Genomic DNA, 17,196 nt, shown 5'->3' on the forward strand with positions numbered 1-17,196 from the left:
CAATTTAGTAAATAAACTGGCTTTAATGAACCAAATAAGACTTTGTTTCAACTGCACATGTAGACTAGGTAGCCATATGGGTTTCTACTAGTTATAAGCAGGTGAGAGATTGGATTTTCTGCTTGCTCCTGGAAGGTTCTAGTTTTCTTCCAGGCAGCATCTGATCTATGGATTATTCATGCATATGTAGGTTACGTTGTGTCTGTTCTTTTGACACTGGTAATTCCATAAAGTATTTGAAAAATTAATCTTTTCTGCTATCTCTTAGCTAGTCGCTGATACTTGCAACTGTTATTCATGGTTTTGCTGTCATCAATGATCTTGCTGTTAATAAGTTTGGTTAACCATAGGCAGTATCTGACTGTCACAGTACATAATCCTGAATAATAAAATGAATGGTTACTGATTTGGTAAACCCTTTCTTGCACAACTATTTTGCAGATTTAGATCACATTGCTAGTTGCCTCGTATTGAATTATTCAACAATTTGATTTTGTGCATTTGATGAGTGAATTTATGGGAGGCCATACTAAGTGGCAGTGCTTTTGCATTGTGCAGAAAAGAAACGAGAAAAAGGAAGCAAGTGAAAGGAGGTACTACGAGAACAAAAGCTATGTCAACGGTGACTAACACCCACTTAGTGAACTAGGAAACATTATTCTTGAAAGCCCTACATTTCTAATGCCTGCAGGGGCAGTTGTTGCAATATCGAGCAAGTTCATCGGCTTGAATTTTGTTTGTTCTATAATTTTTCACAGAAACTCATTCTGCAGCTACTATATATATATACATACATATATATATATATATATATATATCAGTTTACAGGGTGTAATTTTGTCAGTTATTTACCTCAATAGTCTGGGGCAACAATCGATGGATTTATTATTAGTTTTGGTTGCTTCTATGGATGGGTGCAGTGGGTAGCTGTATAGATGGTTATTCCAATAAGCCTTGGGTTAATTTTCAATGAATGTAAAATATCTCATTGGCTGTTTAACCTTCTCTATACAAAAAGTCACTACGTTAAAGTAAAATGTCTTATATCATTTATCTATTTGTATCTCGTGGGATCAATGAAACTGGCATCCATCACTTTTGCTCTTATTATTAGTTTTGACTTGTATAAATGTGTTTTATTAATGATTATATCTCGCTACTCCAGCCCGAGCTTCAATGGGTTTTCTTTAGGTATCTTCGGCCATCCCAGTTCGGTAACTAAGAGCTAAAATGGCCAATTGTTAACCAGGTGGTTAACAAATTATAATTGTCATAATTGTTATAATTAGATTTGATCAAGTATTTTTTTTAAATTAGTAAATAATATTCTAATATAATTACACTTTATATATAAAAATTTTGATTAAATTAATTTACTATAGTGGTAGCCGTTATAATAATATTGAAATAAGTCCTTTTCATTTTAACATAATTGGTTAGTTGGTGCTCTTCAGTGATAAATAACGCAACTCTTCATAAATTTTGCCCTTTATTTTAATCTAAATTCGTAGTTGAGACGTTCTGAGAAAGTAAATGCTCTTTCTGTTAAAAGGACAAATATAAAGGATGTATGCGAAAAGGGATAAAGATCCAGCGGGAAATAACCCCCCGTGGCACAATGTCCGACAAGGTCACGTGCTTCGACGGTGCCGTTAACTATTGCTTTTTCTGTATTCCAGCGTTAGACGAAAGTGAGAGAGGTGGACGAAGCCACCGCCCCATTTTGTGTGTGAGAGAGACAGAGATTCCTTTCCAGAACCCTAATCTCTTGTCTGAAACCTATGGTTTCGGTTCTACTGGCGAGATTTTATTTGGGGAGCTCGATCGACGCCCTCGCGCTCGTTATCGACTTCACAGCGGCGGCTTTTGGCTGATTGTTTGGGATTTGAGGTGGAGACTGGGTGCCTGTGAGCCGATGCGCTTATTGCTCAGCTTCAGGCAAGGAGTTCTTGTTCCAAGGGTCTTAATTGGTAATGGATCTATAGTTAATGTCTGCTTTTTCAGAAATGCCTCTTCGTTTTTTGTTTTCTTTCCGGTTCAAGATCAAGCTAAAGATCGCGCCTTCTATCGTTTTAATGCGGTTTTTGTGTGTTTTTCCTTGACGAAAATGTGGATTTCTACTTTTAGGTATCAATAATTTGAACTGATCTGAGGTTCACCTTCTTTGTTTAATTATTTTTTTAGTTTTTAATTTGAAGCTGATTATTCAGATGTTATTTGATCACCTTAAAATGCTTCGATTGTGCAGTAGTTGTTCTGATTCAGAGATTGTTCTTTTTAATTTTCTTCAGATCATTGTTTCGGCTTGGAGTCCAATTATTCGCCCATGGCAGTAGCTAAATGTGACATCCAAAGTTGATTTTTTACTACTGCAATATACTTTTTGATCTCCTTTGTGTTTCTTACGTCTCTCAAGTGTTGGGAACTGGAAATTCCAAAAGATTGCAAACGTTTGGGCATCAACATCTCCATTAAGTTGGAGAGGAATCTCAGGGAAGGAACTTTTTGTTGGGTAGCAAAATCCAAAGAGAAAAGGGAAAAAATGCAACCAAAAGCAAGAATCTATGCTGATCCTTCCTCTGACCTGGATCATTTCGACCTCCTACCTGACTCAATTGTTCTCCTAATCTTCAATAAGCTTGCAGATGTTAGATCGCTAGGCCGCTGTTCTGCTGTTTCTAAGCGGTTCAATTCTCTTGTCTTCACGGTCCATGATGTCTATATTAAGATTGATCGTGTGGTCACTGTTGATGGTGATTCTGACGATCCATTAAGCTCATCCTCTCCCAGGCAACGGCCCCTTTTTGCCAACCTCATAAAACTGATGCTCTCCTCGCTCCTGAAACCCTTCCTGAACCTCCGCAGCATCAAAGGAAGTAACAAGCCTGTCTTCCCACAGCTCTCCCATCACTCCCCTGCACAAGTTCTCAAGGACTTCACCCATGTCCACAACCTCCGGATTGAACTTCCATCAGGCGATGTTGGAACTGAAGAAGGGGTTGTTCTAAAATGGAGAGCTGAGTTTGGAAGTACTCTCCAGAAATGTGTGATCTTAGGAGGTACTAGGGTTGATCAGAAGCCTGTCTCTTCTGAACTCGAAGCATCTGTAGAAGACAATGGAAGCATTCCTGAATCATTCTACACAAATGGAGGTCTCAAGCTACGTGTTGTCTGGACAATAAGCTCGCTTATTGCTGCTTCCACAAGGCATTATCTTCTCCGGCCTATCATAAGGAACCATCCAACTTTGAAGAGCTTGGTTTTGACTGACACTGATGGGCAGGGAACCTTGTGCATGGGCGAAGAACAGCTCAAGGAGTTTAGGGAGAAGCCACTGGCACCCTTGGGATCTTCAAACAGGACACAAGTTCCAGCTTCTAACATGAAGTTAAAATATGCGCCCATCTTGGAACTCCCAGGTGGGATGGCATTACAAGGAGCAACACTAGTTTGTATCAAGCCGTCTTCCGATGGAGGCAGTGCTGCCAATACAAGGACTGAAACTGATGCCTTCATTTCTGGAGCATTTGACGGCCCATTCAAGACCGCAGTGAAGACTCTGATGAAGCGACGGACATACCTTCTGGAAATGAATGGTTTCTAGATGATTGAACTTTCCCTCTTTCTCCACACTGATGAAGTAGCATTTGTATCCTCTAAACTCTTCCTGAAAGTGCAAATTGCTATCTTACCTTAGGTGTGAACTAGTTTGTGTTGTCCTATGATGCTTTGCGTCTGTATAGCAATAACAACTATGCATGTAGAAGTTACATGAGATTAATATGAAATATCTGTTGTAGCTTATTATTTCTATGCTAGTCATTCCCTGCTCTTGCATTGTGCATCAGCTTTCTTTGCTCATTATTAACTCCCATATGGCTCCGAATTGTAGGGTGGAAATGGTTGTGTTAACATTTATTTCTCAGTGCGTTCGTTGGATGGCCAAAATTTCTTTACAGATTATTCAGCTTCAAAAAAAATCAACGGACTGATGCAGTGTAGATAGAAAAGTTGTTGCATCCATTTAATGAAACAACTTTCATACTTCTTTGATGTTAAATCTTAGTATTTCACTTTACTCTCAGCAATTTAGAAATTTTGAGTTCAGTGTAGTTGTTGAGTTTGTGACATCTTTTAGCTGCATTTGTTAAACAATGAACATCATGAGATCACCTCGTTGACTTAACTGAAATGGTATCATCTTGCATGCTGCTGATCTGTTAGCTGGCATCAGCAGCAACATCACCAAATAATGGCCTTTTGAAACATGGTTCTACTAATATTAATTGCAAATTAATACTTAGATTAATGATTCAGTGTTATCCTTTCCACAAGACTCCAGTGGCAGTGTTCCAGATCAATTTCCTATTGATGGCACACAGACATTGGGACCATTTTAAAGAGTCCCTGACACAGTTGCAGATGCTGTGACAAACTATGTTCTGGGATTAAGCAAGAACATTAAGACTAACTTCTGAATTGAACTAACTTACTTGAATTAGATTTATTGTCTTCAAGCAAGTGGAGAGGCCAATGTTTATATATTATTGTTTATTGTTTTATAATATAGTGTTTGATTCTTTTCGGAGGGTCTTTATTTGACTTATAATACTTAATAAAATTGGTGGCTTCTGCCCAATCCCTTTTTCAACCAAAAAAAAAAACATGGGGGGAAATGGAAATTAATAATCTGTCTGCTAATTATAATCATTGATTAAAGTAATTATAAGACATCAGGAAAAGAGTACAGAGATAGATAGGGATGATAATTTTTTCTAAACCTGATAAAAAATTTTACATCCGACTTGAATGAAGAAGAATATGAAGAGAAGTTTTAACCTAATTATATTTTAATATTGATATTTGTGAGTATAAATATGAAGATGGATATGATAAAATCTTATTCATATCCTACTTAATATATATATAAAAACTTCATTTGTTATTGGAAATAAAAAAATTTTATCCCGCAATACTCATCCGATTGAAGGAAGAGCAAACAATTACTGAAATATTTTTTTAAAAAAAAAAGGGTTGATAGTAATAAGATGGTGGGGAGATATAAATACCTAGATGGTTAAGAAAGTTAAATACCCATGAATGGAGAGAAAAAGGTAATACAACTAATATTACAACACATTAAATGCTATATTAATGTGGGATAAGATCTGCTCCATCATGGTAAGTTTTTCGCAGATTTAATTACTGTTTTTGTTTTTTAATTTCTCACAGAATTAAGCAAAAATATTGCGGGCTGATTTTTTGTGTTGGTATTGAGATGACGGTGATGATGGGTCTCAGCGTCGGCCTCCGGTTTGCGATCGGCGCCGTGGTCTTGATTCTGCTCTTCGTCGTCGTCGGATTCTTCCAGTTCTGCCGCAGAGCAAGGGACGACCGCGAGGCGACGGCGCCGATGGAGGGGGCGGATGCGGCAGGCGGCGTCGACGAGGCGACGCTGACGAGCTTCCCGAAGGTGGCGTACTCGGAGGCAGCGGGGCCGGAAACCGAGACGTGCTGCGCGATATGCTTGGCGGAGTACGAGGCCGCCGACGTGCTGCGGAGGCTGCCGGCGTGCGGCCACCTCTTCCACGTCGAGTGCGTCGACCCCTGGCTGAGGTCGCACGGCTCCTGCCCCTTCTGCCGCGCGCTCCTCGTCGGCAGTGAGTGCCGGAACGCCGTCGGAGCCAACACCGGAAGGCGCCGTGGCAATTGGGCGTATGTGAACACAGGCGCAGTAGCGCCACTACCAGTGGTTCAGTAAACCACACACCACACTCTAATCCTTGTTTATCGATCAATATCTCCTCCGTCTTAACCTTGACCTGAGACGGATTGACAAGGGCACTGAGACGAACGTATTCACTTTCTGCGATCATTGTTTATCAATCAATATAATTTTGGTTTCAGAGAATGGAGATGGTTCAGGTCACAACCTTAATCCAATACATACATTTTCATATATAAAAATATTGTTTGTTTTCTCGGCTAATCTTTTAATTAAACAAAGGCGTCCGACTTTTTATTTAAACAAAAATAATTATCTGTATTTTTCATTAACTATAGTATGTTTTTGTTCTGGCAAATAAATTTTTTTTTGATGCATACTAACTTGGATGGGTGAATGACTAAGAGTGAAGTGATTAAGCTAAGAATAAATTTTATGGAGGGAAGAAACATAGAGTAAAGATAATGATTCTTGTATACTCTTAAAATCATTTTATATATATTTTATATCAAATATCTACATCTTACAATTTGATTAATCATAAAATCCGACCTCACATTCTATCCATTTGCTAAATCTAAGAAACACGATAATAAATGTGTCATAGATGTGACTTGCATAAAAATTGAACCTTAATTATTTAAAAAATACACTATTTGTTTACCAACACTCATGGGCATTAAAATCACTTTACAAGAATCATAAAACACCATTTATTAAAAAAAATTAAATGAGAGCGTTTACATTCTCATTATTCTTTTTACAAAATAAATTTGTGAATTACAGAAAATATCCATTATAACTAAATAAAAATATTTAAATTATCTCTGTTGATCCAATACATTTGATAGATATTATTTACGAGATGTCAAACTTCTAAAGTATTATATCGACGACGTTAAAAGGATGCTTCTGTTTGTTTGTATACCATGGAAAAATATGTTAAAAAATATATCCAAAATATATATTCAAAAAAGATAACTCATTTTTAAGTGTTAATTTGGATGAATCGCATCTAAATAAAAGTATTATAAAAAAAATCTTAATACGAATCCAACCCAAAGCCAAAATCTTAAATCAAATAATCCTAATAATCCGTCCAACCCAAAAAAACAACCTATTTTTATTATTTCCCTACTATTTTTTACTTTTATCTTAATATTTCATTATTATACTAATATAATATTATACTATTTATGTACCTAACATATCTTAATTTTTAAAATAAAATTTAATTTAATAAAAAAATCCCTAAACCAACCTAAAAAAAAAATTCAAATCAAACCCAACCCAAATCTAAAAACCCCCAATTATATTTTTTGAATCGACTTGAATCTTCATTTTAGAGGAACAATTTATTTATGAGAGACTACAAAGGTCACAAGTCTCATTTTTAAATGCAAATGATGAGATACACAATTTTCTTATGCTTCTGGTCCTATCAAATGGAAAGGGAGAGCCGTCATATCAAAAGAAGACCAACCAAAAAGGTCATCAAACAAGCCTCACTATGAAACAACACAGCTTCATCATAAACAAAAAATAGATTCTAGGGTACCTGCAACGTTTGTAGTAGGGTAGTGGAAAGCATTCTTTCACAATGATCCCAAAATTTATCACTCTATTTACATCTTTCCCATGAACTTGAAAAAAATAAATGCATGAAAGACTTGCTTGCAGAAGCTACCTGAGCATTTGTAAGTGTGGACAGATGAGAATGGCAGCTTTCAGGAAAGATGTATCCCCAATTATGAAAGAACAGGGATTGATCCAAAGCAGAAAAAAAAAAACAAAAAGTCTTCACACCCGTCGCGAAGAAGGGAGCAATGATTCGTACATCTGACCCATTCTTGAGGTTATGACGAACTTGTGCACGGTGCTCAAATCAGGCTTGGCTAGGTCCACGATATCTTCTCTCAAGCTGTAGAGGAAGCACATTTAGGCTAATTGGTTTCGAGTCACAAGATGTTTGCAGAGACCATTACTTGCCTTATCCACTCGCCGGTTTCCTTAGCATGCTTTTCTACCGCCTTGTATAGAAGATCAAGAGTATACAACATCAAACCATACATGGATTGAGCATCTTCTGCCTGTATATTAAATGAATTGTCATCAGTCACTTGATACAGATTTTGTCAACCATGTTATAAGGAGTTTGTTGATATATTAAGTAAACTGTCATCAGTCACAAATTTGTTGATAGAAGACAATTGCTGAAGAACTCGTTGCTATGTTTTTATTTATTGTTTGCCATAATACTCAACAAAGAGTCACAGGCCGTAGATATATGGTTCAAGAACGTAGTTTGGGTTGTGTGAGCTTGACAACCATGTTATAAGGCTACGACAATGTACTTAACATAATCAAAAGTAATACCACTATTTTAAGGTATTGATATTAAAGCTCGCGCCAACTGAGTTGGTCGCATTACAAATAATTATTGGTTGGATTGTAACATATTTTACAAAATGGCATAGGATCCATTAATGGGACCCATATTTCAGCATACGTCCCAGAAGTATGACCATCGAGGGCATAAAGGAGCACTAACACATAATTTGATGGCAGCTTGTTCATATAACATGCTCAATAAGTTGAAGGATATTATGTTTCGGTTGTGTTCAATTGTCATTTTCTCAAATGGGTAAAACAGACTAGATGAAAAATCCAAGTCTCAGAAGTCAAAGCAAACATAACACGAAATCCAATCTAAATAGTATCCAAAATAAATTCAATACCTTTCCTTGGTCCATGCAAGTTTGGAACTCAACTAGTCTTTTCTCAACTTCAATAACAAGAAGCCTTCTTTGCCTGCGAGCAACTCTTCCTCTGCCTTCTGCGCCCTTATCCTGAAATTGTATAGACAAATAATCAAAATTCAAGTTGGCAATTAGAGTTGATTGGATTATTATCAAGTAAGTCTACAAGTAAGATTAATTTCCCATCATCTAGCAAACACATTAAGTAGCTCGGCAAACCATAATATTAATCCACTGTTTTCAAAAACATTACAGAAACAGTAGTAATTGCAAAGAAGTTAGCTATTCAATGAAGATGCACAAGCATAATATGTATGTCCAATCATGAACAACTCAGTGATATCACCAAGCCAAGCACCACTTGAGAGAGGGCAACTGCAAATCAAGATGATCACAAATGACATTTTGGTAAAATGATTACTTTTTTTCCGGGACAAAACTCTAAAGATGCTAATGCTAACCCTTATCATCATCATCACCAAGCTGTGCCAGGATCAGCTACATTGATTGTCAGTTACCAAGTAGTAACATTTGGAGCACATGGATCAAAGCTTATTCATACTGCTGTCTCCATAACACACGTCACATTCAGTAGCTCCTAGAATTAATGAATAATTTTACCCACCTCAATTCCAATAAGCACAAAATGATATCTTTAAGATAATAGACAAACAATATGAAACCAAGAAAGCACAAAGAAGAAACTAAAAATAAGTAAAGATGCATGAGAGTTAAATAAACCAAGTCTCCTGACAGTGTTATAACTTTTAACCATAATCTAGATGAGAAACAGGGTTTTCACTAGTAATTGACACTGAAGGATATGCCTACCTGCATGATCCAAGCTCTAACCAACATAAGCAGAAGCAGCGAAAGACCAAATGCTGGCAAAGCAGCAAGGATAGCAAAATTAATCTCGTTGGCCTTAAGAATCTGATCTAGCTCAAGCATTGCCCTAGTCACAAAACAATTAATGGAGTCATTAGTCATATCATTAAATTTACTTTGCATATCGGTTCAAATCCTCCAGATCTGTAGAATTCCACTTACGTCTCAAGATCCAGCTTCAGCTTTTGAATCTGTAAAACTAAGAAATTAATACAAAGAGCATCTAGAAAGTACAGTCAACTGCTATTTACACAGGCAGAGGAAAACCTGGATAAGCATCGCTCGAGCAAGCTCTCCACTCAACAAATTTTGAAGGGGATGCATCACCTCTTTTTCATATCTGCAACAAAACATTTATTTGCTAATGTGGATGCAGTACTGAAAAAAAATCATACTTCAGTTTAGATTTTATTCCAAGTTATGTTTCAAAAACAGATATCTACAGTTAAGTAGAAAACAATTAGTAAATAGACAGCAATGAAAATCAAGAACTTAGAACCCTGACCACATCTATCAGTTATTAGAGAAGTAAGATAACAATAAACTAATGACCAGCATTTTCTGTAACATGCCAAAACAAGTTATCTTAAGCTGCAATCTGCAGTTGTTTTCTCTCGGCTTCATCAAGTAGTAGGCATATTGATAAGATACTGGAGCATTCCAAGTCAATATATTAAAATGTTTTGGTTGAATAATCCATAAAAATATGGAAAAATATTTCATACTTTAAAAAAAATCCTATTGTAATTTGTGAGAATCCATCCAGTTACCTCCAATGTCATACAACACTAAATGTATTGGAGAAAAACGAGATACTATAATGTATCATTGCATATGTTTGCTCATGCATGAGAGTTCATGTAAAATTTTTCTTTTTGATGAACAAGAGCTCATGTAAAAATTGGTTACATTAGAGTGGCATATAGAAAATTTAGCAATTTTATTTCACAAGGAAATTGATGTAGTTCAATAATAAAACTCGTTACCTGGCCATCACCATTTCCAACATTTGCTGATCTGGAATATCATCTGGTATCTTTTGACCTTTTGTTTGCTCACAGAAAGCCAACAACATCCTGAAAATTAGTAGTAAAAACATGTCACACATCCTACAAACATGTCACAGAAATCCCTTACAATGAGCAATCATATGGCACACACACTGAAGCAGATATGATGTCAAGTTATACAAGATAACCTACAACATGTCACACATCCTACAAACCTTGCTGTTAAAAAATATTGCAAAAAAAAGAGAATCTGCCAAGTGACATTATCCTATATAATATAGCTACAACAAACAAGGATAACACAAGGATCTAAACTTTCAAACATGTATATGCCCTCTGACAGTTTACGTTAAGATGCAATCTTTTTCTTCTTAATCATCCATGTAGGGCACAGGGCTAATGTTATTGAATTGTAGCATCAGAATTGAAGGAACTTGTTCTGATATTAGCAACAGGATGTCCCACTCATGGTCACAAATTAAGGACAAGTCATGGCAGGCTATTATCCTGAAAACTACTTGGGGAAAAAAAATTCTCATGGATATAAGGGCAAGCAAGATCAGATCACAAAGCATAGAACAAATTGGATAAGAATTTAACCTGTGTAAAGATTCAGCTGTCAGTTGCACCTCTTCTGCTTCCATCACACCTTTATGTCTCCTCCTAAATGTTTCAAAGAGTTCATCTCTGATTGAAATGAGCTGAAAAGTAGAAATTGAAATAAGATCGAAACAAAGTAGAATAGCTAATACTAATAAAAAAATTGCGTTGCATTTGTGAAAATTTGCATAATTGTAATGCTGCACAAGAGGAATGGATAGCTTAGTCTAACTGATACAGATTCAACTACAAAACGGGTGATGATTTTAAGTTCTCATGTAGTCAGTATCCTAGACTATTATCATGACAACATTCTACAAGATCCCTCTTGGCCAGACATTAAAAACTTCAACCCCTGAAACTCGATAAAGATCCCAATATCTATGTTTCTGAATAATGAGAAAAAAAATTCTTAAATGTCCATCCCTGGTTGAAGATTAGCTGAATTGAACTAAGCACCCCTACAATAACTGAAGCACTGTTGTTCATGAGATAAGACAATAAACATTGCAAAGGTGCTTTCAGGCAAATTAGTTGGGTGAAATGTTTGTCTCTGAATCAAATACAGCAATGTATTTTAAGACCCTGTTTTCAACAGTTGATTGGTATTCATAAGCATGGCTGAAACACATCGTTCCAGTTGCTGATTGTATCAATACTATGTCAGCATGAGTAAATGTCATAATGTCACCCATGCTGACACGGTTTCCATAGTACCAACATGACAGTGTTATCAAAGTTAGTATTGTCCAAAATTGACCAAGATAGGAAGGGAGTGTTCTCTTCCCAAATCTCATCCTTCCATTCTGCCCGTTGGCACAAAGAAAATGAGAGGGGAAGAAAGAGAAGCACCAATAAATGATACTGGCTGAAATAGGAAGATTTTGTACCAACAGCCTATTCTTTGATTGCATCTGTCAGTGAAGAAGAGGAGATGAATCAATAAAAGAAGAGGAAAAACATCAATTGGAGCATCAACCATAACGAAGAGAGTGACTCTAGAGTTGGAGAAATAGAGATATATACCTATATCTTGTAGTTATACCTATATCTATTTCAAACATGTGGAGAAATTAATTACAAGTTAAGAATGTTTTAGGAGTATTCTTATTATAAGTATTGAAAAGTTTATGATTAATTTGAGCAAGACACTTCAAGAAATAATAGTCTCGGTTATACCCATTTTGGTATTATTAAGGTATAAGGGTCAAGATTCTTTCTATATTTTGGAGATAAACAAGCAAAGAGGAAGGAAACAATAGGATCAAAATCGATTCGAATTAAGGTGGAATGCTTTGAATCATGCCAAAGGATGTGATGACCCGACACACTATAGAAACCATAGCGTTCCTGTTGGAGAATGAAACTTCGGCAAGCAACAATACTTTAAACCTTCAAAATAACTAAAGATAAAATTAAATTGAATCCCACAAAAACAATGAAATCTACTAGGGGTGGCAATTTCTGACCCGACACGAAAACACGACCCGAACCAAATACAAAAAAAATCAGGTTAGGGGCAGGTCTTATTGGATTCGAGTCAGGTTCGGGTCAACCTAATTGACACGATTAATAAACGGGTCGAGTTCAGGTCGAAATGATCCGATTACAACGCGAATCCGTTTATAAATATTTTTTGGTCGGATTCGGGTCGAATTCTGATTGAGTTCATGGAAAAATAAACATATTTTAATAAAATGGGTCTTTTCAGATCGAGTTTGAGTTGAGTTCGGGTTAAAATGAACATGTTTTTATAAATGAGTTATTTCGAGTCACGTCGGGTTCAGGTTGGATTAGGGTTGTGGGTTATTTCAAATCAGGTTCGGGTCAAATACAGATAAATGGATTGGATTCAAATCGAACAATTTGATCAAAATATTAATCAGGTCGGGTTCGGGTTTTGATATTCCAACCTGTCAACCCGAACCCATCAACCCGAACTCGCCATCCCGAACCCGACCCTAATTACCACCCCTAAAATCTACCAATTGGAAAACAAAAATTTTAAATGAAAGTGAAACATGCTTGAAGAGACACAAGAAACATGAAATGCAAACAAAGAAAGTGAAACACCTGACCATACAACCCTGTAGCTAACCAACACTAACTTACATAAGTGAAGACATCTCCATTTTAACCAATATTCTATGTTGGAACAATTCCACATGGTCAAACATAAGATTATGACAACAAAATCATAACTAACAAGAAGAAATACTTCACTTTTCCCCCAATATTAAAATAAAAAAAAAAAAAAAATAGCATAGCAAGGATGGATGAAAAGTGGATGTCAAGCTAAGCTCTTACAAATCAAAAGACTCAAAATTGCTAAGGTTAGATTTCTAGAAATAGATTCTAATAAGTAAAACTGCCAAGAGGGAAAAAAAAATCATGCAAGCATACTGGCTGTTCAACATGATCCTTCAGAAATCCTGCAGCAGATTCTTTTGCTTCATTGATCCAATTTTCTATGTCTGAGCTTCCCATTAAACTACTATGTCGCAAGAGCCACATTGAACATAGTGACAGGCCAATTGCACCACATGTGTAATGCAACCAGTATATTGATAATTTATTTGGCTTTTCACATGTGGAGAGCTGCAATCACAAATTAAAGCCATTTATCAATCATAAATCCAAAGAAGCTATATAATAATAAACTAAGTCCGTTTTTAACTGAAATATTTAATTTATTACAAATATAAGTCTATATCAATTAAAAAGTCATTTTCATAAACACTTAGGAGAATAAGGTACAAATCCTATTAGAATCCTTCCCCTTAAACAGAACTCTAACTTTTATAAAAAAAGATGCACATTTCAAAATAAAATAATTTGAAATTGAACTTAAATCAAATATTAATTTATTTTTATAATGATAAAGCTTTTTTATAGTTTTAAATTTAGGCAAGGAGAAGAATGACACGAAGTAAGGTTGGAAGGTTTGATGCATCCAAGGTACTGAAGGCTTGATGACATAAGCAACAACATTACATTTTTTTGGTAGGAATTAGAAAGTTATATTCATTTGTGTTTATTCTTTATTATTTTTGTCACGTATCTCAGACACTAACAAGCATACAAGCATCACACATTTTAACGAGTTTATTTTGCCATTATTGTAGCTTACTAGCTATTCAACCCATTATCCAGCCACTCAATCCTATGCATAGCACCCAACTTATTGCTAATATTCAGCAAGAGCATCAAAACCATTCACAGAGGCACACTCCGATCATCCACTGTTTGCACCTACAAAGCATCACAAGACTTAAACATCATTTTATTAGCTTACTTAATGAAGTTGAGTTCACCTGGATAGGGAGAATGATGTAGTTAGGGAAATCTGTATTCACTGATTAATATTGTTCATCACTTCAATGCCGGTTAAGTGAAAATCATGAAGTTTTTTTGAAGGAGGATTCTTGATAACTAGGGTAGAAGACATAGTGGAACCCGCCATGGATATATAAGGAATATCAATTAAACTACAATGACAACTTGAGCCTAAAGGACACCAGACTTGATGTTGAATAAACAACAAAATAACTAGGCTGCTTTTGGCATGTATCACAACCAAACTTTCAATAGAAATTGGAAATGGAAGACTTCAAAATCCCATGAATCATATGAATCCTTCCGATTATTGTTGCCAAAGGATCACTTGGACATGAAATTTCTTGAAGCCAAACAAAGTATAAAAAAAATGCAGTTATTATTATCAACTCACGTAATAGCATTAACATTGAAGAAAACTCAAGTGAAGACATAACAAAGAAAACCATGTATATAAAAAAATATATATAAGATACAAATCCAAGTTAAACATGAAATTTCTTTCAGCCCCTATATTAAGAAACAGGTAGAAAAAGAATTGAATTTGGAAGTCAACTTACAATGCCGGCTAAATACAATTCAAGTCTCTGGAGATTTTTGTGAATCACTTCTGTAGCATCCCTAATCTCAGTATTTGTCCATTGAATCTTTTGTTCTTCCGCATAATGTATTTTCTCAAATTGAAGTGCAAAAGAGCTGTTCTCATCAACAGTAGATAACCTTTCACCCTATCAATAACCATGATATCTTTCAAAAAACAAAGCGACATGAATCGTATAATATTTTTTTGTATACACAAATTAAAAGAAAGAAGAAAGATTAAAAGGCAAAAATGTATAACCTTGAAATTTTCATGTATTTGAGTAATTGAACCTTCTAATTTTAAGAAATGGTTATTAATCATCAACAATAATAAAGGCAATGACTTGTCAACATCCTCCAGTAAAATTCCTCCATGCTTGTTAACTTCCAAATAAACCTACAACAGCAAATGATGGATTAAAACAAAAACATTTGCAGTATATAAAAGATTAAGAAGGTCCATTAACTAAGTTCAACTACCTATATTATTTTCTAAATATTACAAGCTAATATGTAATTTTCATTGAAAAAGGAACAAAAGATTGCATGATTGTTAAATTTAAAAAAGTTAAAATGGAGTACTTTGTGTGTATACAAAATAAATGAAATCAAAATGTCTACACAAGTAGGAACAAAATCAAAGAGAAATAAAACAAACATTTACAGCATGAAAACCTGTGCAAGAAAATTAGCCAGGTGATGACTTAGACCGGATAAAATAGCTATCTTGTGAGATATTGTACTGGAAGCAACATGAGATAGATTCTGGATTGGGGATCCACCAGTGCGAAGTCTGCTTAACATTCCATACGTGCCATCGATGAAGGCCAAAGGTCCTCTTTCAAAAATCATGAAATAAATCTTCTGAGCATTGGTTCCCTAAAAACAGAATAAAAACCATTTCCACTAAAAAAATATCTTATGATAGGTTTAAAATAAAGGGAGTTAGTCTCCTCTAAATTATAAAGTATGAGAACAAAATTCAAAAGCTACCTCAGCTCTCGTCTGCCAAAAGTGCAAACTTTTTTGAACACTATGCAAATAGCGTAAGGTACATTCCATAACATCCTCTACAACCCTGATAGTACTTCTGCAATATGGAGATTACAATTAGTTAGACAACTGCAATATATTGGTACTGAAGTTTATGGTGACTGCATGCAAAGAATTAATCCGAATTATAATTTAAACAAAAATGATCAGAAAGTTGTGCATAAAAGGCAGTTTGATAGCTGAGAAAGCATGATGTTAATTTAGAGCTTTATTATGCAGTGGGAAAAAAATGCTTTTGATTAGTGCAGGGCTAGCTTAAATCTTTAAGAAAATAAATTGCTTCTATTCTAGCACATTGTCTCTAGTTACATGATAATTATGTCTAATCCATTTACCCAAGATAATTAATCGACCAATCTCCGGAGGCCAATTTAACACAAATCACATTTTGATTGGAAGATGGTTTAACAATCAATCAAACTGTAGACAGAAGTTAAAAATTCATGCATATTCCCTTGATCAGCATAAATAAGTAGGAAACAAAAAGAAATTGCAGTTCATCAACTAGCTAGCAATCTCGTGCCTACCAACCGCAAGCGAATTCCAAGACAACACTCAGATTCGTAAAGTTTATATTCATTTTATCAGACTGTGAAGATAAAACTGAACCTACTTCTTAAACCCTAAATGTTGAACCATACAGCGGTTGCATAGTAACACAAGCGAGGCGACCGAGAACGCAAAAAGTACTCACGGAGAAGGCTGGGCGGCGTAGGAATGCAGCGGGAGGGGGAGACTTGGCCTACGCCTGCGTTGGCGCCGAGTGGGCAACAGTCGCTGGTAGAGGTCAGAGATCACGGCGAGGAGGGGCGAATCAAGAGAAGGGAGGCGGTCGTGCACGGTCCTCGAGATCCGATTGAGGTAGCGACCCATGGGAGAACCCGAGCCTCCGGCGGCGACAATGGATGTAGATGGAGCAACGGAGGAAGGGCTCTCGGTCGGCGACGAGGAAGCCATCAAGAATTGAGTCTCGCTCGGCGGCGGCTCGGCTCGGCTCGTCCAGTCTCCGAGAAGAAACAAAATGGTCCTTTCCACTAAACGAGGGCAGCGGGCTCATGAGTTACAAGAACAATATAAATTATTAAAATCTTCCTTTAAAATGAATTTAAATTATTAAAATTTATATAAAAAATAACAAATGTTAATAAATTTCACAGGTACTTGTAAAACAAAATTTAACTTTTTATAACTCTCGCAAAACAAATTTAACTACAAAATCCAAATTGCAATTTTGTGCTTTTAG

At 35.9% G+C, this 17,196-nt stretch overlaps 3 protein-coding genes across 6 annotated transcripts; 2 read left to right on the forward strand and 1 right to left on the reverse strand.

The window, feature by feature from the left end:
- The first annotated feature begins 1,591 nt into the window (after window positions 1-1,591).
- LOC121988992 (F-box protein At4g18380-like) lies at window positions 1,592-3,811 on the forward strand. Of its 2 annotated transcripts, none has more exons than XM_042542752.1 (2): window positions 1,592-1,970; window positions 2,292-3,811. In XM_042542752.1, exon 2 carries the CDS (start codon window positions 2,543-2,545, stop codon window positions 3,602-3,604), a length of 1,062 nt encoding a protein of 353 aa, XP_042398686.1. In that variant the 5' UTR covers window positions 1,592-1,970; window positions 2,292-2,542; the 3' UTR covers window positions 3,605-3,811. The 2 variants fall into 2 exon arrangements, with proteins under 2 accessions (XP_042398686.1, XP_042398687.1); XM_042542753.1 differs by having other exon boundaries at window positions 1,596-1,938.
- Window positions 3,812-5,278: 1,467 nt separating this feature from the next.
- Window positions 5,279-5,761, forward strand: LOC121991399 (RING-H2 finger protein ATL70-like). The gene has a single exon (XM_042545406.1). It carries the CDS (start codon window positions 5,279-5,281, stop codon window positions 5,759-5,761), a length of 483 nt encoding a protein of 160 aa, XP_042401340.1.
- A 1,489-nt stretch (window positions 5,762-7,250) lies between these two features.
- Window positions 7,251-16,996, reverse strand: LOC121988993 (protein DGS1, mitochondrial-like). Of its 3 annotated transcripts, XM_042542754.1 has the most exons (14): window positions 16,648-16,996; window positions 15,894-15,990; window positions 15,576-15,779; window positions 15,160-15,297; window positions 14,879-15,046; window positions 13,386-13,580; window positions 10,983-11,083; window positions 10,359-10,448; window positions 9,640-9,712; window positions 9,535-9,563; window positions 9,316-9,439; window positions 8,464-8,574; window positions 7,715-7,815; window positions 7,251-7,646 (listed from the first exon to the last, which is right to left on the reverse strand). In XM_042542754.1, exons 1-14 carry the CDS (start codon window positions 16,908-16,910, stop codon window positions 7,526-7,528), a joined length of 1,815 nt encoding a protein of 604 aa, XP_042398688.1. In that variant the 5' UTR covers window positions 16,911-16,996; the 3' UTR covers window positions 7,251-7,525. The 3 variants fall into 3 exon arrangements, 2 of the variants coding, with proteins under 2 accessions (XP_042398688.1, XP_042398690.1); XR_006114144.1 differs by lacking the exons at window positions 7,251-7,646; window positions 7,715-7,815; window positions 8,464-8,574 and adding exons at window positions 8,615-8,859; window positions 8,946-9,082; XM_042542756.1 differs by lacking the exons at window positions 7,251-7,646; window positions 7,715-7,815; window positions 8,464-8,574 and adding an exon at window positions 8,614-9,082.
- Window positions 16,997-17,196: the final 200 nt, after the last annotated feature.

This window comes from Zingiber officinale, chromosome 6B (assembly GCF_018446385.1).
Source record: "Zingiber officinale cultivar Zhangliang chromosome 6B, Zo_v1.1, whole genome shotgun sequence".
NCBI lineage: Eukaryota > Viridiplantae > Streptophyta > Magnoliopsida > Zingiberales > Zingiberaceae > Zingiber > Zingiber officinale.